A 23829-nucleotide genomic window follows, 5' to 3' on the forward strand; every position below is an offset into this window, starting at 1 on the left:
TCCTGCCCGGGCCGCGGTGGAGGCAGGCGGTCAGCAATGGCGACCCACCGCCGACCCCCTTGTCACCTGGCTGGCGTGTCCGTGCCCTGGGGAGGGAGGGGTGACGCGGGAGGTGGGCTTGGGAAACCCTCAGAACGTTAAAAAACCGGCCTCTCTTTCCTTTTGCCGTTTGAAAACTTGGGTTGTTTGGGGACAGACGGGTTAAATTTAGGAAGATTGGGAGGCATTATTTACTGTCTTCACGGGATGAGTGAAGTTGGTAACTTTTCCATTCATGGTAGTGAGCGGATCTTAGTCTTAGCCGCTGAGAGCCCTTATTAAAGAGAAACTTCCTGATTGTCTGGGTCTGAGGGGCATGGCCACTTCCAAGTTGTTTGTGTCCTGTCCGTGGAACCGTGCTTGGAAGGGGGCCATGGAGTGCGCGTTGAACGCAAAGTAATCTCCTCTGAGTGTGTTTATAACGTGGGTATTTGGGAGAATAGAGGTAGACGGGCAGAGCAGTATGTTGTTTACCATGGACTTGTACTCCATTCCCTTGTTTTTCTTTCTCAGCCGTGTCGTAAGTCCCAGATAAAAGATGGTTGGGAAGGAATTGACCTTTTATTCCATAATTACTTGGTTGACTCTGATCCAGAAGGAAGCTATTTATGGGCATTTTGATATCCGTGTAGAGTAACTTAAAACTCTTTAAATACAAACCTCCCAAAGTTTTTAAACTTTTTTTTTTTTTTGCCGCATTCCAATACCGCGTTGTATCCTTTAGAGATCTAATAAGGTATATGAACAGATATTGCATTTGCTCGTATTTGTTAAGGTTTTACAAAGTAACACTCCAGTGATCGACCCAGCAAAGGGAAAAGAAGAGCATAAAATGTTTGCTTAGGAATTTTCAGGGTTTAATTTTTCAGTGTGCAGTTTTCGCTGAATCACTGTTCTTTATGCTTAGTCACTGTTTCTCACTTCAGAAGCTTAATTGAGGAAAACATGGTGTTTTGGCAACTTTTAAGTTGCCAGTTTGTTTGTAGCTAGTACTTTAATGCAGTGACATAAGCTTATTTGTGCGGTTCTGCAAATGTTAGTAGGTGAAGTTTTGTGAGTGTTACCAGAGAACTAAAGTTTCCGATATATGCAAGCTGTTACGCATTACGAGTGGGCTAGGTATTTAATTTCAACCCAATATTTCTCCATCTTTACCATTGGAGACTTTTAAAAAATACAAAGTATCCTAATACAATACTTATGAAAGAGCAATAATACTTTGAGATAATGTATATAGTTAGAGGGGTACTTTAAGGTCACCACATACGCTTTGGTTAATGTGTTTGCTCTTTGATAATACTGTACTATATTACTGAAATGTGACTTTCAGTAGGATAGGCCCTGTGGTATTTTGTATGATTTTGGATATATCTTTTAACTGACTTCCTATGACAGTTTCATTAAAAGGACATTGTATCTGTAGAATTCTTTGACAAACTCTTCAATGAAAAAGCTTTATAAAATTCTTCGTTTCAAGTTCACTTTGATGAACTATGGGAGATTGGCGTTAGACTAATGGTTTCTGTGTTGTAGGCAGCTAGATAATTACAGGTAAGCATACCCCAATTAAAGCCCAGTCTGGAAATCTTTTACAGAAAGGTTGTGTTGTGTGTGGATAATGTTGACATAGGTTATTTACTCATACTGTTGGTTTTCATAAGTTTTATAATTATAAATGACTTGATATAAAACACTATTTTACATTAAGCTTTGTGTATGTAAATATGGCTGTCGTGTAAAGTGAAGTACATCCTTTTCCGAGGAATGTATTGTATCTTGTTGGACACATTTAATTGTACCAACCTTTATAGAGTTCTAGGTGGTTTTCACAGTAGAGTAATAGCCTCAAGGTCACAAAGCTGAGATTTCCTTAGAAGCCCGTTCCCCTCTGCCATGATGCTCTTTTCAGTAAGCTGAGTACCACCATTTGGGTGGATTAGTTTTATCTGAGTATAAATTCAAATAGCTTCTGGCCTGTGTATTAGATATTTATTAATATTTTAATTTGATATAAGTCTGTAACAGTCTCATTTGCTTATTTAGTGGAGAGCATTGCAAGCAGTTAGAACTTTAACTTTGAAATAAGCTATTCATGATTATATTTAGACTAGAAGATATATGTTTTGATTATATCAAAACTAGAATGGTTAAACATTTGAAAAAAATTCCATATAATTAGGTTCATCATTCTATAAATAAAAAGTCAGAACCAAAATCTAATGCAAAGAGTGTGTACAGTGTAACCCCTTAGCCATTTTGGACTCATCAGGAAGGCATGTGCTTTGAGTTGGAAGTTTAATGATAGTGGATTTTCAATCTTGCCTAGTCACTGCCACTCTCCCTCCCACCCCTGTTTAAACCAGTGAAATAAGATGTCCAACTGAGGTTATAGATTTCTTATGGTTTTTAAAACTGATTGCACTTGATCCTCAAATCACCCAGCAGGTGTTTGTATTTAATATTACTTGTACAGTTAATTGTATTACTATGATTAGTGCCTCCAACTGTACAAGAAGATTGAAACTTGCTTGGAGCTGCTTAGAACTGATTGCTAAATGTCAGATTTCAGTTGTAGACTTGCTTGTGCTAACTAATTGTACATGTCTGTACTTCCATTTTAGCCTTACATTAAAACAACATTTTATTAAGTGGAATTATGTTTCACCTAGTACCATATTAGCTATAATATTAAGTAGTAGACTGATGCTGCTTCCTTTTTTGAGCTTCTTTTCTTAACTGTATGCCTACTCAGGCACGTGCATGTGTGCACACACCTCTGCCCCTCTCTGCTTTTCTTTTTGAAACTGATGCTTCTATATTCAAGTAACCAGTAACCAGAACACAAAGTCGATTAGGGAGTTAAAATAGTGGAACAATATACAAGTAAACATTGACTTCTGTGCCTTTTATGACACCACTTTTTAAAGTTTTTAAAATAATGGAAGGTTGAAATTAACTTTGACTTTCTTTTCCCTTTGATTTGCTTTTTTCGTAGACAATTTACTCTATATATAGTGCTTGGAACATATAACTTAGGTCCTCAGTAAATGTTTGAGCACTATGGACTTTTTATAGCTGGTACAGTGAGGTAATTTGGGCACAATCTGATTGTCTAATACTAAGTCTGAAAGGTTGTATTTTTGTGTGAAGTCTGTGGATTCACATGAAATCAGGAATCTCGTTTTGTTTTGGAGTCCATGTGGCTATTTCTTGTAGTATAATTCTTTCATTTATTCATGTTTCTAAAATAAGTGAAGCTCCAATTAGGCACAGTCTAGAATACAGGGAACACAAGAATGGATGAGACAGAGATGGTTCTGTCTCCTTCATGGAGTGTAAAGTTTTCCTGGAGGGTAGTTACTAAAGTTATTAAAGGATAACGGTTTATTTAAAGAATTGTGACTGGTATTATCAGAGAAGAATGCAATATGTACTGAGCGCACCGCATAATATGGGATCCATACCTTGCTTTTGGTATGTGGAAAGTAACACTGAAGCTGAGACCTAAAGATTTGAGGCAGCAATTGGGGAGGGGGGGCGGGGGAGAGGTATGCATGTGTGTGCTCAGGTCTTGCTCACAGAGGCATACATAGCCCAAAGCGTTAATGCTTTGGGCGACTTGACTTACAGTGATTTAACATCATGCTAACTTGTGCTGTTTTGTTTATTTATCGCCTTACTTATTTTAATGAATTTGGAAAAATAAAGAAATGGTTTTTTGAGGACAATTCTTTTTAGGTCTAGAAATAGCTTAAATGACAAGGCCTCATTTCACTGTACAGGAGAATGCCATGTCTTAAAACTATTTTTATGGGTTGCTTGTCCGTCAGAGAGTATGAGTTGGCCAAGAATTTCTGTTGGAGAAAATTGAAACTATTGTAAAGCATTTAATCATTTACAGATATTTTCTAGTCCAATGAGACTTTTTCCAGTCATTTAACTTTAAGGGTAAATTAAAAGAGATGTTGTTTGGAATGTTAAAATTCTTTTAAAGAGAGTTTAAGAAAACTTAATATTGAGTTTTCGGTTAAGCTTATCTTTAATTTGAAGCCTCAGTTTTAGCAGCGTGTTTTCTACTGGGTCTGCTGTGTCATTCAGCTGATCAGTGAGGGATGGATGCTTTAAACCCATTTCTCATGATTTAGGAACAATTGCAGAATACTTCATGGAGGCATAGTTAATTTGGTGATGATCTTGAGTAGAAAAAGAATGGGTCTGGAAGTTTAAAATTTTTAAGCTGAGGGTTCTATCCCCAGAGTACTCTTTGGGCATTATCTAGCACATTTTCTTAACTTATTTTTTAATGTATTTACTTGTAAAATGGAATTAAACTTGATTCCTACTTTGTATAGCTGTTTTGGGAATTGTTAAATTGATATTCTTGTTCCATAAGTTTATACTGAGTATTACAAATGTAGGTTATTTTAATAGTAGTTTTAAACACTATGTTCAAAGTGAAGTTACATGCTATTGTAATTACAAAGGACCAAAAAGACTTTCTGGACCGCAGGGGTGACTAAGTGTTGGAATAAACTACACGCAAAGTTGTGTAATCTCCATTCCTCAAATAACATCTTAAAATTGGATCACCAGTTACTGAAGTGCTGCCTATTTTCTTAAGCTTTTATGAGTAAACATATCTGTTGTTGTCCATGTGCATTGATCAGTTATAGACTTAAATCCTAGCTCTACCATGTACTAGGTAGATGACCTTGGGCAAGTCACTTAAACCTTTCTGAACGTCCATTTTCTTTGGGTTGTTGTGAGGATTAAGGGACATTAAGTGAAATGATATATACATAAGGGGTAAAATTGGTACGTAGTCAGTGCTCTTTTTCCCTTCGAAGTCCACTTCAGTAAGTAAATATTGTAGACTCATTGCTGTGGATGCTTTTATTTTTGTTCTTTAAAAACATTTTTCTTATTCTGAGGGGAGTAGTGTGGAACAAGCTATTTATTTTTTGAAGCTTGAGATCCCTTCTATGTCTTCCTTTCAAAGTGGTCTCTGTTTTGCATTTAACTTAGTTGTTTGTGGCAATTGCTATTTTAGAATTAAGTGATGTTTTTGAGATGTGTTCTGCCTGCTGTGGTCATGTGATGTGCACATAACATAAAGTGTTTCTACAAGTTATGAGAGCAGTGGCCACTTCTTTAGAACTGCTTGTATTTTTAGGTTCTCTCTTAGTAACAGTCCAGCTTATAACCCTCAGCATGTGAGATGAACTCAGTCTTGTTGCAAAATAAGAAAGCTACAGCTGTTTTCACAATCTAATCACTCAATAAAATTTGTCTTAATTCTTACTAACGTTTCTCTTTGAACCGCTGCTTAATTTACAAATGTTTGTTGTAATTAGTCTGTCATTTCTTCTATTATGACTCTGTTAGCATGTGTGTGTTTACCATATAGGTTCTGTCTTAACCTGTACAATTTATGGGGATAAACATTCAGGAATATTTAATTCATAATTGTTTTTTTAAATACAATTTAAAAATATAGTTTTCTTGTTAAATGTGTGCTTTGGTTTTTTTTCCCTCCAGACATCAGTAAGTGGCATAATAGCAACTCAGAATTTTCTCCTTAATCCACAAAAGCTCTATCAGTATTAGGTAGACTTTTGTTACTGTTTGACAGAAATCAACCCTGGACTGGAGAAAAACAGATAGCAAAGTTGGGAGTAATTAGTTTACATTAGCCACCTTGAACCCAGATAAAATTTATGGAAAAACATGTCAGAGAGCTAGTAATCTTTTATGCACTGAAGTGAAGAAAATAGGCTAAGAATCAATTTCTTACCTAGAAAATTATAACTATTACACTGCAATTTAATTTGCGTAATGTGATGAGTTGCCCATGCCATATAGAAGTAGAAATGTAGAATAAGCAGTTGGGTGTAGAGTTTGGAAGAGGGATCTGGGCAAGAAGTATAGATTAGTTTTCAGCATATAGGTGGCAATTGAAGCTTTTGAGAAATTGAGAGCACCCAGGGGGAATGTATAGAATGAGCAAGAAATGATCCCTGAAGAAGAGAAATATTTTAGAAGAAAAGATTAAGGAGGGGCGCCTGGGTGGCTCAGTCGGTTGAGCGTCCGATTTTGGCTCAGGTCATGATCTCACGGTTCGTGGGTTCGAGCCCCACGTCGGGCTCTGTGCTGACAGCTCAGAGCCTGGAGCCTGCTTCAGATTCTGTATCTCCCTCTCTCTCTGACTCTCCCCTGCTCACACAGTCTCTCTCTCTCAGAAATAAATAAAACATTAAAAAAAAAAAAGAAGAAGAAAAGGTTAAGGAATAACTGGAGATGGGGGTGGTGGTGGGGGGCAGAACCGGGGAAATGTGACATCTTGAAAACTAAAGGAAAGACAAATAGTTCAAAAATGGAGGGAGTAATCATCATAATAAAGGAAATGGCCAAGGAAGAGGATGTCTGGAAAAAAATGCTCTTTGGATTTGGCATTGAGGATCTCAGAGCAGTTTTAATGACTGGTGGTAAAAATAAAGCCTGATTAGAGGGCTGAAGAGTACACGGGAGGTTTGAAGGTTTGGTTTTCTTTTTTTTCTCTTTTCTTTTTCCTTCTGAAGCTTGACTAGGAAAAAAGAAAGGTAGTAAAAGGGGGATAATGTTTTATTATTTAGATTTTTTAAAATGAAATCATTCTGCAAGTTTTTACTGCTCATAGGAACAAGCCAATAAAGACGTTGAAGATTACAGAAAAGAAATACAGGGAGTAGTGTCAGTAATTATAATTAAATCAGTATATTTTGCTGATGTTTTCTCTTATTTTTGTATAAAATTTTTCTTGATAAAAGCGGGAAAGACCATTAGGTATCTGCAAACCCCTCCTAATATTTTATAGGTACTATTACTTTGCTCAGATCCTCAGTGACTTCCTATTACTCGAAGTCCAACCTCCTGAGAGTAGCATAAGCACAGTCCTAATGATTTGCTTTATTTCTAGCATCCCGCTTCATCTCCCCCAGCTATGTAGCATTTCACCTTGTGATCCAGCAATACGAAGAAACTTGAGATTCCCTGAACATGTTTGCCAGTTCTTGCTTTTCTGCATTTACATATATTGTTACTTCAGTATTGAATACTTCCCTACCTTTCCAGCTCTCCCCTTCTATGCTTCAGATTTCCCATCGTTCAAGACTACTGTGAATTCTTCTCTAGTCCCTACCATGCTGATAATTATCTTCTCTGTGTTAACCATTCTACTTCTGTCAAATTGATCACATAATAATTGATCACAAAATAATGATTTTTACTGTTGTGTCTCAGACCTGCTATAAGTAGTTCCTTGGGAAGGGGGCACCATGTCTTACTAATAATCTTTATATTGCCACCCCGAACACAGTGCCTGGTACAGAGTAGTTAAACAGTAAACAGATGTTTAATAAATGAATGGAAACTGTGACCCTCAGAAGTAAGTGATTTGCCCATAACCACAAACTGGAAATGGAACTTACATTTTCTGGGTAAATTCCCTGTACTAAATAAGGCTCACTGTGGTGATATATAGAAGGAGTGATCAATGGATTAAATCCTAAATGAATTCATATATTTAGAGAGAATAAAAGGAAACCTTCTAATACTTTTAGATAAGTATATTCATGATATTCAGGTCATTCCCTTCTAGGACTATGATGAGGTTTCTGCAGTATGGGTGCTTCAGAATCAGTTTCAAAAAAATAAAAGCTAAAGCATTCTTGGAAATCTATGTTAGATATGCATTAATTTGTTTTTTGGCATCATTTTATGTACTACACAGTATACTAGAATTCAAGTATTATATTTGGAAACATTTGGCCTTTTAGGCATATGATACATGAAAATGAACTGCATTTGTTATTTGAAGTGCTTAAATTGTTTCAAGATGGACTGATTATACGTAAAATAAACTTAAGTGTGTTTATATATTTCATCCTACAATAAGTCAGTACACCTTTATGATTTGATTTATGTTATTCAGCAGTTTTTAAAAATTGACCACATTTTGTCTAACTTCTTATCTTTTTCCATCTCAACAACTAGAGCTGGACTTGCCAGTATGGAGGAGGAGCTGCAGCATTCACACTGTGTGAATTGTGTCAGTAGACGGTGTATGACCAGACCAGAGCCCGGGATTTCCTGTGACCTAATTGGTTGTCCATTGGTTTGTGGAGCAGTTTTCCATTCTTGTAAAGCTGATGAGCATCGACTTTTATGTCCATTTGAACGAGTGCCTTGCTTAAATAGTGATTTCGGATGTCCGTTTACAATGGCTCGAAATAAAGTTGCTGAACATCTAGAAATGTGTCCTGCAAGTGTGGTGTGCTGTACTATGGAGTGGAACCGATGGCCAGTTAGTTATGCAGATCGGAAATCGTATGAAAATCTAAGCAGAGATGTCGATGAAGTGGCACAATTAGATATGGCCTTGGCCCTTCAAGACCAAAGGATGCTCTTAGAATCTCTCAAAGTAGCCACCATGATGTCAAAGGCAACTGATAAAGTGGCAGAACCTAGAGAACAAATCTCAGTTAAACCAAGTGTCCCAGAAGTACCACATACTAATGGCTTGGTATCTGTTGATGAAGAATCGTATGGTGCACTTTACCAAGCTACTGTAGAAACAACCAGAAGTTTGGCTGCTGCCTTAGATATCCTGAATACCGCCACCAGAGACATTGGCATGTTAAGTACAAGTCTTTGCGCTTCCCCAGATGAAATGAACGAAGAGCAAAATGCCAGAGCAAGCTTGCAGAATAGACACTTGAAAGACCAGGACCATCTTTTCGAGGATGAGATAGGAGCAGTGGGTGGAATTGACCACAGTGACACAGGTCTGAGTGTCCAGTCTGAACAGAATGGTTCAAGTGACTTACTGTGTGACTCCGATGCCAGTTCTTACGGCACTTCTGCTCTTTGTAATGGCTTTTCTTTGGAAAATATATGTACGCAGGCCATAGACAGAAATCAGAAATTACATGGTGATTCAAAACAAAGTAACTTAACAAATGGAGAATGTATAGCATCAGATGGCACCTCAGATCCTTCCAGTTCACTTTCAGTAGCAGCACAACTTAGGGAAGTCATACCATCCAGTGCTTTGCCTAATGGTACAGTTCAGCATATCCTCATGCCAGATGGTGAGGATGAAGAATTGTGTTGGAGAAAAGTAGACGTAGGGGACTTGAGCAATGTGGATGTCTTATCTTTCAGTCATCCTCCTCCATTCAAATTTCTTTCTAATTCATATTGGTCTAAACCAAAAGAAGATAAAGCAGTAGATACATCAGATTTGGAAGTTGCAGAAGATCCAATGGGCCTCCAAGGAATAGACCTAATCACAGCAGCATTACTGTTTTGTCTGGGAGATTCTCCAGGTGGGAGGGGTATATCTGATAGTCGCATGGTTGATGTTTATCACGTGGATTTTGGGACCCAGACTTTTTCACTTCCATCTGCAATATTAGCTACAAATACAATGGTTGGGGAGATAGCTTCAGCTTCAGCTTGTGATCATGCCAATCCACAGCTTTCAAATCCAAGTCCTTTTCAGACACTTGGGCTGGATTTAGTATTGGAATGTGTCGCTAGGTACCAACCCAAGCAGCGTTCAATGTTTACGTTTGTTTGTGGACAGTTATTTAGAAGAAAAGAATTTTCTTCACATTTTAAGAACGTGCATGGTGACATTCATGCTGGACTCAATGGCTGGATGGAACAGAGGTGTCCTTTAGCATATTATGGTTGTACCTACTCTCAGCGTAGATTTTGTCCGTCAACACAAGGAGCAAAGATTATACATGACCGCCATCTGAGGTCATTTGGAGTTCAGCCTTGTGTATCTACAGTATTAGTGGAGCCTGCTAGAAACTGTGTGTTGGGATTACATAGTGACCATCTAAGTAGTCTTCCTTTTGAGGTCCTACAACATATTGCAGGCTTTCTTGATGGCTTCAGTTTATGCCAGCTCTCATGTGTATCCAAGTTAATGAGGGATGTGTGTGGCAGCCTGCTTCAGTCTCGTGGAATGGTCATACTGCAATGGGGGAAAAAGAAGTATCCAGAAGGAAATTCATCATGGCAAATAAAAGAAAAGGTGAGTTTAATCTCCACTGTATCATTTCCTCAATTGACATATGGTAGACACTTAATGTTGCAGAATTAATAAATTTAAGATCTTGTTGAAAAATTGACCATCCTTATACTTCAATATGACAGACTTTTTAAAAATAATGATAGTTAGTGGAAGACTAGGTTAGAATTATTTGTTATAATCACATATTTACTGCAGACATCCTACTATCAGATTCTAATGTAGCAGAGGCCACTTCTGTTTTCTCATTTGAGCAGTTGTGTACTTAATTTTTCTGTAACAACTCCTTTTGAGTCCATGTTAACCACCTTCTGTGTTGAGTTCCGTCTGAAACATTTTCACCATAGGACAATGGAGGAAGCAGGACAAGGGTTTTCACTGCTTACACTTGGCAGTTTCTCTCCATTCCTAGCAAGTTCTTTCTTGGAATTTGGTTATTTCAGGTAGAAATTAAATGGAGATTAAAAAAAAAAAAGTTAAGTGCTACCATTAGTCAGTGACCGGTGGAGTATTTGGGGGGCTAGAGAGCATACATGGATACGTGTGGTAATGTGTTAGGTTGAAGTCAAGAGGTAAGAGTAGGGGGTCAGACTTGATCCTGGAGGTGGGGGCTCTGGGTGTAGGACTGACAAGAGAGGGTTGCATACAGGAGGCTTGTGCTGGGGATTGGGGCCGACCTGGGAACAAATCCTGGCTCTACCATTTCCTCTTGTGAAAAGTCTACTTTTGTCCACCTTCTTTTTTATCTTGAAAATTTTTTAATTTATTTTTTTAAGAAATTTTTACACCCATCATGGGGCTCAAACTCCCAATGTTAATATCAAGAGTCACTCCACAGACTGAGCCAGCCAGGTGACCCTACTTTTGCCCACTTTCTGAGACATCATCTAAGAGAAACTAGAAGGCATTACAAGTATCTTTTATTGCAGATTTTCATTTTAGAACATTTATAATATGACATTTTGTATTTTATAAAATGGAAAAAAATTCACCTAGGTTGCACAGGTTTCAAATTTCTAGCTACTGTGTTCTTATCACCCTTAGGTTTTCTCTGACTTTTATTCATTCGCTCCCATTTTTCAGAATTCTGCATCTTTTGTGTTCTCCTGAAGCTTTGACCAACAGATGATAAACACTATTTTATCATTTTTTTTCCCCAAATGGGAATTCTGGTGGCAGAAGATTTTGTATTTATCGTGTACCTCATAGTTGGTATCTTTCTTCCATTTAGGATGGGATACTCTGTGCGTGGTCTCTTTTTGTCCTTGCCCATTAGTATTGACCTCTGAGGTGAAATATTTTCTGGGAATTCTATTCCTGCAGAAAATCTCATCTACTTTTGGAGTTTAAATTGCCATCACTTACACAGATTCCTTACACATCTGTATCCTGGCTACTTTCTTCTGAACTCCAGAGCATACATGCATCTCCTGGACATTTCCACTTGATTATCTCATAGATCCATCAAACTCAGCATGTCCAACCTACTCTCCGTCTTTATCCCTCTTAATCTCAGCAGGTGGCCTTATCATCTACCACATTGCCTAACCTAGGAATTTGGGAGGTAGGGTTGACTTGTTTTATTTCCGTATCTAGGTAATGACAAAGTCCTGAGTCTCCCTTCTTCATACCTCTCAGATTTGTTTTACAGTTTCCACTGCCTTTTCCTTAGCTCTGTTACCTTTAGCTCTCTCTTGCTTACCACAGTAGCCTAAGTGGGTTTCTGTTCCTAATTGGGTCCCTTTCCAGCATATTCTCTCCGTAAGGACTAGAGTGGGAAATATGTTTCTTGTTTTAAAGAATAGTTTTTAATGTTTCATTTTTTGAGAGAGAGCATGAGTGGCGGAAGGGCAGAGAGAGCGGGAGACAGAGGATCTGAATTGGGCTCTGCACTGACAGGGTGACAGCAGCAAGTCCAGTGTGGGGATTGAATGCAAAAATGTCAAGGTCATGACCTGAGCTAAAGTTGGATGCTCAATCACCTGAGCCACCCAGACGCCCCAGGAATATATATATTTTTCAAATGTTTATTAATTTTTGAGACAGAGACAGAGCATGAGCAGGATGTGGGGGGAGACAGATTGAGAGGGAGACACAGAACCCGAAGCAGGCTTCAGGCTCTGAGCTGTCAGCACAGAGCCCAGCGTGGGGCTCAAACTCACGAACCATGAGATTATGACCTGAGCTGAACCTGGATGCTTAACCAGGTGCCCCTTAAAAACTTCAATGTTTGTTCATTGTTCCAAGATAGAGAAAGATTCCTTAATGAAACATTTAGGACTTTTTTACAGTCTTAAATTCTAAGATTTATATTATAAATCTTAACATCTTCAATACCTCTTGTTATTTTATATTCCAGCTATGTTGATTTACTTACAGTTTCCTGATGTTTTCTGTCTTGCCTTTTTGCCTTACGACCTTTGAATATGTTGTCCCTAACACAGTACTTACATTTGAACATTTGCAATATGCCTGACAATTTGCTAGTAAGCATTTTACTTCTGTTAACTTATTTAATCTACTGTCCTTATTTTATGGATGAAGAAACTGAAGTTTAGAGAAGTTAAGTAACTTGTCCAACTAATTGATGGATTCAGACCTAGGGAACCTTTCTCTGGAGTTTGCTTTCTTCATCCCACTGTATTTCCTGCTTACTATGCAGATCTTCCTCAAGAAAGCCTTCTGGAATCCCCAGCCCCCACCAAAGCCTTCAGGGAGGTGCACCGCTTTGTGTTCCTGTGGCACCCCACTATATTCCCCTAGTGTGTTTGCCCTACTGGAGCACTCTCTGGTCTTCTGTAATTCATGAATGCATTGTCAGTTTCTTTCATAACACTGTAAGTTCCTTGAGAAGTGAGACTCTCTGGGAACCAAAATATCTACCGCCTAACACAGCATTGCCATATAGCAGGCACTAACGTACTTAAGGAATACTTTTGAGAGAAAAATTGGCCCATGACTAAGAAACCTTGTCACCAGGAGGTGGGAATCATCCATTTTTTCCTGACTTTGTTTCACCAGACTTAATCGTGTGGAAGTAGGGAAGCCATCTGCCACCATTGAATCTTCCATGAATTTGTTCTGCTAAAGTTTAACCAAACTACTAATTCTTCCTGTAGTTTTATAGGTATAGGGGATTGTAAGGGATGCTAGTGACATCTGTAATGTCTGTTGTTAGCTACTCTCTAGGACTCGTAGGAAATAACTCCATGCAGGAGGCATAATTGGTATAACCCCAAGCAGTATAGGAAGTAAGTACCCTTTGTGCTGAACAGTGGTGATTTCTATTCCAGCTGAAAAATGTAAGTTTTCCCATAGAATTTGAAGGCATCTGGCCACCCTGGAAGACATTGCCCTCCTTATCTGAGACGCTCTAATGAGTGCTGAGGGCTTTTCCGAAATCTGCTGCTTTCTAGAGTTGATGAGCTTAGCTAGAATGCCAGGGCCTGATCTGTGCCATTTATGCTTGTTCCCTGAGTCTGTCCTCCATTCGTGCTTGCTACCTGTGTTCACGTAGCTCTATATTTAAAACTGTAAAGATGAGAAAGAGTCACTACTGTCATTGCTGGACCAGTAAGGTAACATTGTTTCAGGGCTTGGAGCTGCTGAGAGAGCAAAACGGAAAGTAGCCCATATTTTTACCAACAGACACATGAGTAGGGATAGCAAGTGAATATTTTGCCTAGAAATGCATTTTACAATGATCTGGAATAAAATGTGATCCATTTTACAAAAGCTTTTTAATGTACATTTTCAGAAACATTTTGAATAAATTGAAGTGCCTGTATTCATGAATATTATTAAGTACCTTTAGTACTTAGAAATAGTGTATTTTTTGGCATACTCCATATAGTATAATAGGAATGGGAGAAAAACTTAGGGGGGAGAAAACACATGTGTTGTCAATATCTCCAGACTCTGAATAGTTCTGTATGGCCAGTTGGGCAGGATGAAAGAGTGTGCAATATATTATTTTAGGAAGTAGCTCTGAATTTACAAGATTATGATTTTTTTAAAAATTGGCTTAATAAGTCAAGTTGGATGTAGCTTTCAATGTTGAGTTATTTATTTATTTATTTATTTTTGGTTACTGCATTTATTGAGATGATGGTGTCATAGAAGTGATTTATAGGTATTTGGTAAACAGATTTGCCTCCAAATGGATTTATTCATTTACAGTTTTATAGCTAATTGCTGGAAACATTGTATTGACTATTTCTCTAACAGTACAAATGTCTGCAGTTGGAGCAAGAAGTGTGTTTTGATTCTTGTAAATTGACTTGTTTAAATCTGAAGTAGACTTTTCTTTTAGGTATGGCGATTCAGTACTGCATTTTGTTCTGTTAATGAATGGAAGTTTGCTGACATCCTAAGCATGGCTGACCACTTGAAGAAATGCACTTACAACGTTGTGGAGAAACGGGAGGAAGCCATCCCACTGCCGTGTATGTGTGTGACCCGAGAACTCACTAAAGAAGGACGCTCACTTCGCTCTGTTTTAAAACCTGTACTTTAGAAAGTGTAACTCCACTTGCACATACATGCAAGCACCTAGTATAATTTGTCATATGTGACACTTTATCAATGTATTAAAGATTACAACTAGCTAAATTTATTGCCACTATGTATATAATGTTTTGAAGTGACATATATTTTTATAAAGTACTGTTTAGTTGGAAAAAAGTTGCCTTAATGTTTGAAATGTGTGAAATTTTTGGAACTTGCTGGACAGGGTGATTTAATTTTTAGCTACATAATTTTCAGAATTAGTATTTTTAATGGTGTGCATATCTTGGTTTTTAAATTTTTTGTTTCTTAAACTAACGAGATCCTGACCAAACAATTTATTCCTCATGTTTTCTGTGGGTTATAACCCATGCATTCAAAAAGCAAAACTTTGAATCAGATTTTTTTCAGCATACGTTTTTCAGATAAAAACATTCAGTTGCTTAAGGACTGCCATAAGATCATTATAAAATTTTTATTTTTTAGTGCTCCCCTTACACAATTGTTGATACATAGATGATCTTTAATATATATTTATGTAATATTTAAAATCATGACTGATGTTTGGTAATGCATTTATCATGTTTTAAAAAGATGCAAAAATATTTTCACCTTCTATATTTGCAACTCTCATACAGAGAGTGACCATTTGCAACTTTTGTTTTTGTTGGACATCACATCCAAAGACTCATGGCAATGTTTTTTATGACAGGTTAAAGTGAAAACAAAAAGCCTCTGAACTTATTTTAATTGGAAACTGTTCATCATAGTCTGTATTTGCTAGGTTTCTGATATTTGGAGAGAAGAAAATATACCTCATTTAAAGTTCGGATTGGGCACATTGTTTGAATAAATTTCAAATACTCAGAATGCAAAGGGCTTAACTTTCTTTCCTAAGCATATAAGATTTTGCCTTTTTATGTTTATAAAAATCACAACTGTTGCTTTAAGACGTTTAACAATGTGAAATTTGGTGTCTTTGTAAGATGACAATCTTGAAATAGAGAAACCTGTCTTGGTTGACAATCTCTTGAAAACATTTCCAAGTTTATTTCCCATAGACTTCTCTACCAAAATAGTAAGAATTGCATCTTTGTGTAAAGATCAGGGCATAACAGAAAAATACTCAAAGTCTTACTGGTGAGGTATTTTATTGTAGTTTTCAATTTGATATACACTATAATTAACCTGATGTTAATTAACCAGTTTTAAAAAATGAATATACGGTGTCCGTATTTAGAATTAAATTTCAGAGATGGGGACATATACTTAAGTAATTTGTTTTAAGTAACTTCTGGCATTTAGTAGCCTGAAGTGGTGACAGGTTATTTTGCTATAACATCAAACTTCTGTTGTGTCCTCTTTTCTTACATTTGTCCCTGAGAATGCTCTATTGTGACCCGGGTCTTGATTACCATACATGGCAGCCAGGCTGGGCAGAGGTGTTCCTTGGGCATTAGAAAGGAACTCTGAACTACTAAAGACTTCTTCTGGATGGGTCACATCTTTATTACAGTTAAAAATATAGCATTAAAGACTAATCAGTTGTTTTGCCTCACCTGTCATTTTAATTAGGAGAATAACTATTTCTCTGTGTTTAAACTTTCAACTATGAGATTGAATTCTACACTATTTCTGTGAAAAAGGTCAGAAATAAGATATCAAATACTGTAAAATATAACTCTGCCTTTTAAAGTTTTGCTGAAGAATGTGTCTGGTTAGGATAGCACAAACATTAACTTTCTGTTTTATGGTTGTGCTTGTTTGGTTTCTAAGTTCAGACTTTTTGTTTCCACACTGGATCGTGAGATGTTTAACAGTTTTCCACCTTATATTTCTTTTACACATCTTTAGCTGTTTTCTTTTTTGTTTGTTATGCCACCATGTGATTTTGTTAAAATGTTTTCTTTGTGCAACATTTGTTCAAATTCTAATAAAATTAATATTTTCCCTTTATGTGGCTCAGTAACTTAAAAAGAAAAACTTTCTTTGAAATAAAATTTGAATTTCTCAAATACTTGTTTGAGAAATTCCAAACACAGTGTTTCTAATAAGTGTACATTTTCTGCATGTTGTAAAAGTTTGTTAATTATGATTGCTCACCAGTGATTTACTGGTGATCATTATTGTTGTTTTTAATATGGAAAACTCAATTAATTGACTTTTGTGCCTTTTCAGTGTCTTCTTGAAAGTAGTCCCATCTAGGGGTATTAAAAGGCTGAAGAGTTTCTGGCAGTATTGTTTTTCTAAACTTTATAATGGGAACAATCTATCTAGGCTTTTAAGCATGAAAAGGTTTGTGTGTCAGTTAATTGTCATTTGAGAAGTCTTTGTTGATTTCTTAGTTTTTTTCTGACCAGCAAGATAAAGGGCAGGTGTCAGGATGGAAGGAAATAACTGTATTCCATTTTATCTGCTGCCTCCTTCCCCAGAACTGCATGTTTCTCTTTTTCTCATTCTCTCTCCGTCTCTCTGTCTTTGTAATTGCCTTTGGAGACTCACAGTAGGGGTTCCCAGAAGCACCTGGGGATTTGTTAGAAATGCAGATTCCTGGGTCTCTCTGTAGACTTAACCAGAAACTCTAGGAAGGAAACAAGCAGTCGGCTTTATCAGAGGCCTTCAGGTGATTCTGATGCACCCTAAAGTATGAGAACTTAGGGAAGAGCCTGGGATATGCCAGCTATTCTCCTGAATGATGTGCTATTGGAGTGGGTATGTTTGAGTATATACACACACGTATAATCCAAACTTAAGAATAATGGTAATTTGTTATTAATTAATGGTTAAACTAAATGATGTATGTTGTGGCAACCTTATAGCTGTATAACAAACTACACTGGGTACCATGGTGGTTGGACATTTTTTTAAAAACCTAGGATTTACTAGTGTGTAAGTTTTACTAGTGTTATTACTAGTATTTCACTTGTGTTTTTTCTGTTCAAAACAAATTGCAGTGCAACTTATAGTTCATTAGCATTAACGTTTAGCCTAGTCATCATCCATTCTTGTTTAGTGTTTGCAGAGTCATGTGAACATATTAGATTTCTAGGATAAACAAAAAGAGTAGATGTAGACATACTGGATTAAACCCTACGAAAATATTTGTAGGAATCCTTTCAACCCCTATCATTAAGAGAGATTAAAGGTTGAGTTTCTGAGTTATTGGTAGTATAGAATCTTGTTTTGGTCTTTGACCTTGTGCTACATATCCCATCCATGTAGTTGCTATTATTGACAGTGGGTATTAGGATCTTAGTAATTTCGAAGATAAACAACAAAACTTGCATATCCCTTGAAGATAACAGCAGCTTATATTACTATATTGATAACGTATTGTTAACCTCTAGCAATTTGTAGTTTTTGGCATTTAGAAGCAAAATAGATTTCTTCATATTTTGCACCCCAGCCTAAAAAGACATAGGATTTATTGATCTTAAAAACTTTCGAAGGATTAGTTATGCAAACATTTAAAAATGTGTTTCATGCCTGACACACCGTATCAGAAGGTGATGTGATGGGGACCCGCAGAGGTGGATGGTGAGAATTGCAGTAGAAGAAAGCATCTGGCCCTCATTCAGTAGACTGGACAAAGGACAAAGTCTTTGATGGAAAGAATTTTCCTGATATGTGTTTGGTTATCTAAATGCTGCTCTAAATAGTCTTACTTAACAGGTTCTTGAGGCCTAGAAAGTAAGGGAGTATTAGTTATTCCTTAAAAAAATATCAAGTCATGAGTGACTCATCCATTGCATTTAATGTAATTCAGTGATGCGTTTTGTTAGGATTTGATCTAAATCTGATTTCCAAACAAGTTTTGAGCTGTGTAAGTAAAGACCAATTCTAGTAAACTTCTTTCTAAATAAAATAAGGGACAGGGAGGATGGTTTTGTTTTAATGTCACTTTTTATGTAATTATTTGCTTTGCTTTAAAAGATCAGAGTAAGTTCAAAAGACAAGTCCTTTCAGGTTTCTATTCTAATGATGAAAAAACAGATACTCAGAGTTCAGGTGCTGGTGATTGTATGGGGATATTTCAGAGAAACGTGTCCTCACCTGGTTCATTTTTTTACTTTACTAATTCAGAAAGAAGAGACATTTCTACTTTATTCAGAAAGAAGGAACATTTGGAAAATATTGTTGCCTGGAATATTTGATTCCTAATAAGTGTTTTAGAAATACTGACAGTACCAGGAGGAAAAAAAGTAGAAAGAAACGAAGTATGGGTGTTATTCTGAAAGTCCTTCGCAAAAACTAGGTTTTTTGCTGAGTTTTTGCAAGTATTTTTTGCATCTGTGATTGATAAAATTCTATAAACTTCTTGTTTATATATGTATATTTATTTGCATGTATAATCTCCATAAATTGCCCATGTAGATTTTAATACATCTTGACATATTAATGGTGGTACACCTTGAGGTACGTTTTTATACCTTAGAATATTTCAAAACTGACATTTTGTATTCAGGATGTTTGACATTCAAATGTGTTATTTGGAGAGTGACTTTTTATCAATTTAATAACTGCAAAGAAATGGGCTAGCAGGCTGTCTCATGAATGTACTCCATGGAAACACAGTAAAAAAGTCATTGATAGGAATCTCTTATATAGTTTTTTTCTCTTTTTGACATAAGCTGGTCTGAGTATTGTTTACTGTGAGGAAAAGTATTTTTGAAGTAAACTGACAACATAAATGTTTCTTTTCACTGATGAAATTTTAGGCACCCCCCCAGATCACTTTTAATAATCTGTTTGCATGCAAGTATTGTGATAGGAAATGGTTCTTCAATATGTAGCTAGTTCTAGTGGTGCTAATACTGCATGTATTTGAAAGTAATAAAACTGCATTTCTGTTGAACTCTTAAGACCGACCAACTTATGAAATTATCCTTTCCAGTAAAAGCAAATTCATTAGGTTTAATTTTTACCATTTTCTATTATAAATTGCTAGAAGTATCTTTTTCTCAGAGAAGACCCTTAAAGAGTTACATAGGTTGGTGTATGTGTTGGTTCATTCTTTGGCAAAGGTTAGAGGTAGACAGCTTTCCATACCCCTTAAAGAGTAAAATTAATTGTTGCATTAATTTTCAGTGGTATGATGATATAAAAACAGTAGCAATAAGGTGTTACTGCTCAAAAGATTGAAGTGGAAGATAGGCGATATTGCCCTTTGCTGTCCTGAATTTTTTTCATTAAAATTCTGTTTTCCATGTTAATTATCATTATTGCTTCAATTTTCTGACCAGGAGATCAAAATAACGTAGATTAAGTATAACGGGGTTTTTAAAAACTTGTTCCAATGAGCACATGTTTAGTAGTTGGGGTCAAGTAAGTTTAGATCTGATTAAGTAACATTTAGCTTCTTTTAAAGTCTCAGCTGACAAGTTTGTAGTATTGAAAAACAAGTATCAGCATTCAAGTTTGTCTACATTATATGACTAAAAGATATCAAACCATAGAAATAGAAGTATGACATCTGTTCAAGAATAGAATTACCCAGTGAATATTTAATTATGTCAAGTGAATTCTTTTATATCAATTGATAACTTTAAAATACTAGGTCTTATATTAGAAAGGGATTTGAATAGAGAATGGTATTAATTCCCTACAACATTCCAATAGGCTTGTGAGGAAAACTGACATATGCAATAAATTGCTTTAAATGGTTAATAATTCAGTGGAAATGAATTCTTAAGATTTTAATGCTGCATATAAAATATTAAAGTTGTATTGTTCATTTGATCAGTGTTTAAGCACCAGTCAGTCCTAGAAACTTGAATGCATTCTGAAAGATAATTGCACTGACTCATTCACTTACCTCAGGTGTCATTTAGTTTCCAATGTATCTTTTTTCCCCATGATTTACATTAATGGTTGGTTTCTCCTTAATGCTAAAGGATATGGTGTTTCTTGAAAAATATGCTAAGTAAAAGAAGCTAGATACAAAAGGCCACAAATTATGTGATTCCATTTACATGAAATATCCAGAATAGGTAAATCCATTGAGAGGAATCAGATTGTGAGGGGCTGGCAGGGAGGGGTCGGAGTGGTGAGAGGTGACTGCTTAATGGGTACTGGTTTTGTTTTAGTGATGAAAATATTCTAGAACAAAATAGTGTTGATTGTACAACATTGTGAATGACACTGAAATGCACACTTCAACCACAGTTACAAAGGGTGGGAGTAATTTGCAGTTATTCCCAAAGCCAAAAAGTACCTTGTTCTCAAGGTTTGTAAACTGCTCAAGTTCTGGTTTAGAATTAACTTACAACATTAGTAATGTGACAGATTTATTCCAGTTTAAAGTCCTAATGAAATTAATAAATCTCATCACAGAAGTACTGGTAACAGCGGCAGAAATGCAGTTGTAATTCATTACAATTTCATTATTTTCATACAGTTTGGACAGTGAAAAATTGGCTTCCAGGTCAATGTTCATCTTTCATCTTTTACCTTTTCTTATGATTCCTTGGGGGAACATCTCAATCACATTTTTTAAAGGTCTGTTTTTAAAATCATGCTTTGGAAACAATTTGTATAATTTTCAAGATCATTTTTTTAATAGTTTTATACTTTGTGTTCCTTTTAAAGAGCAAATACATTGATGTATTACATAAGACTAAATTAATAAATTGAACCCTTGTATACATTTTGTATTCTTTTGTATTATCTTGTGGGGAAAACATTTGAATCTTGGGATTGGTAGGTACTTTAATGATCATTTAGTGCCTCCTTTTCTATTTGGAGAAATCAAAGCCGAGATTGTCAGTGTGTTTGTTCATTCAACAGGCATTTATTGACCACTCATGCCATGCACAGTGGAGGCTAAATTTGGGAAGGTTGTGATGTGCCAAAGCTTACAAAGGGAATTGCTACTTCTTCCCCTTCATCTCCTCTTTCTCCTCCTCCCCTTCCTTCTCCTCCTAATATCTAGTAACGATGCCAGACACATGGACACATGGACAAGTTCCAAAGAAGGAAAGGGTTTAGACAGAGATTTACTTTAGATGGTTCTTTACATAAATCTTCCCCCAAATAAATGTCCTTTAGTGTAGTAAAATACACATGATCATAATTCATTTATTTATGTATATAGGAACACACTATTAACAAATTTACTTTCATGACTTTGAGAAGAAGTTGTTTCCATATTCCTTTAAATTATTCCAATTATTTTCCACTGTCTTTTAAGGAGTTGACTTTATAAAATTATTGATTATATTCTATGTTTAAAAAAGCTAAATTGCTTTGCAAATAACGGTGCCTCTGTTATAATTGGGGATACATATGCCACTTAAGGTTTGTATATGCTCCAAGCTGGACAACAAGTATAATTGAATTAACTGAATGAGGCTGGCAGTGTAAATTAAACTATCAGAATAAACAGTAGACACAGGGAGACTTGTGCTACAATAGCTTTCCTCACTGCAACAGAGTCTGAAGTCAAAGAGAATGGGGGGAAGGAAAATAATTGGGATAATTCATACTCTTTATAACTTTGTTGTGATTTTTCACTTAATGATTTCTTGTTTACTTAATTTGGTATTTCTATAATAGTTGGGGCTTATTTCCAAATACATTATTTGACCCATATTTCCTTAATCATCACTTCTTATTCCATCCCCTTGGAGGCTACATTTCTGTATTTCCCAAACACCTTATAGACTTTCATGCCTCTCAGTCTTATGCTTTTCCTTTGTCTAGAATGCTCTCTCCCCAACTTCTTTGTCTGGTAAAACTTTGGTTCATTGATGAGGATCCAATTCTGATGTCACCTGTTTATTCCTAGACTACCCCTGGCCATTGAGTCACTCTATTACCCCCTACCCCACTTATTTATTTATTTATTTATTTGCTCATACCTCTTTTCAGTATTTATCACATTGCACTGCCATTATCTATTTGCTGGTATCTGTACAATTGGAGCTTGTGGTTCCCTCTAGCTAGAAAACATGTCTTACTTGACTTTGGATCCCTGTGCTTAGCAGAGAGACTTACACACATGGATGCCTGTTGAACTCATCATGAAAAATGATTGAATACTTAATGCTGCTTCAGTTAGCTTTTGCTGCATAACATGCCATCCCAAAGCTTCATGACTTGAAACATGAATAATTAGCCCAGGATTAGTTGGCTGAGCTATTCTAGTCTGGCTTGACTTGGCTGATCTCCATCTGGTTGGCTCACACATCTGTGGTCAGCTGATGGGTCAGCTGGAGGTTAGATGATCTAAGACAGCTTTACTGACATGTCTGGCAGTTGGTGGGCTGTTGGCTGGGGTCCTGGGGGTGATGAGGCCATATGTCTCTCATCATCCATCAGGCTAGCCCAGGCTTATTTCCATGGCAGTAGCAAAAACAGCAAGAGACTATGTCCCATTGTGCAAGCCCTTTCCAAGTCACTGCTTGCCATATTTGTTAAAGCCCCATTTTCCAAAGTAATTACAGGTCTAAGCCCACATTTAAGGGATGAAGAAATAGACTCTTCCTCAATGGGAGGAGCAGCAAAGTCATGTTGCAAATGAGCATGTATATGGGAATAGGAAGGATCATGCCCACTTAAGCCTACCACAAATGCAAATTTCCAAATTGGTAGTCCCTTCTTCCCTCATTAAATTTTTCTTATAAAAACCCTTGAATATTTAAAACCAGGGAAAGTTTAAAACCAGAATTATCTTCTGCTTTTTGAAAACTTATCTTTCTTGAAAACTGAAAAGAGAGTAAGAAAGTACTGAATTTTATTCTTAAAAATTTCAGAAGACTTTCTTGAGAGAGATGGAGTCAATAAAAGAAACACATTTTTGAAGGGCCTCTGTGTTTCAGTCCTCTGGGCTCAAGGGAGGACCAGAAAGTTATCAAATCCTATAGTTTCCCCATACTGATCCAGTCTGATGCAGAAACAGTGGAGGGATTTTCTATCAGGAATGCTGGAGTCATATGGGGTAAATGTGCAAGGCATGGAGAAAAGGTACCAGAGCTAAAGAGTGGAGACAAGTTTGGGAAAGTTTAAGGTCCAGGGTATTGGAATGATAGGAGAGCCCCAGGGAGGAGAGAAAAGGTAGTTTGGAGAAATGTTAATGTAGCTTATGATGTGGAGTGTTTTTATGTTCTTTGGCAGAGACAACGCGTGGAATTCTTATTCTGAAACCACTTTGACTTATGAATCATGCTAACTTGAGTGTAACTCGGTGTAATGACTGAGCCACA

General features: G+C 36.6%; 1 protein-coding gene across 1 annotated transcript; it reads left to right on the forward strand.

The window, feature by feature from the left end:
• The first annotated feature begins 7894 nt into the window (after positions 1-7894).
• On the forward strand, positions 7895-16580 carry FBXO30 (F-box protein 30). Its single transcript, XM_077776019.1, has 2 exons — positions 7895-10123; positions 14433-16580. Exons 1-2 carry the CDS (start codon positions 8087-8089, stop codon positions 14634-14636), a joined length of 2241 nt encoding a protein of 746 aa, XP_077632145.1. The 5' UTR covers positions 7895-8086; the 3' UTR covers positions 14637-16580.
• The last annotated feature ends 7249 nt before the right edge of the window (positions 16581-23829 follow it).

The sequence above is a fragment of the Crocuta crocuta genome, unplaced genomic scaffold (genome assembly GCF_008692635.1).
Source record: "Crocuta crocuta isolate KB4526 unplaced genomic scaffold, BGI_CrCroc_1.0 scaffold25, whole genome shotgun sequence".
Lineage (NCBI taxonomy): Eukaryota > Metazoa > Chordata > Mammalia > Carnivora > Hyaenidae > Crocuta > Crocuta crocuta.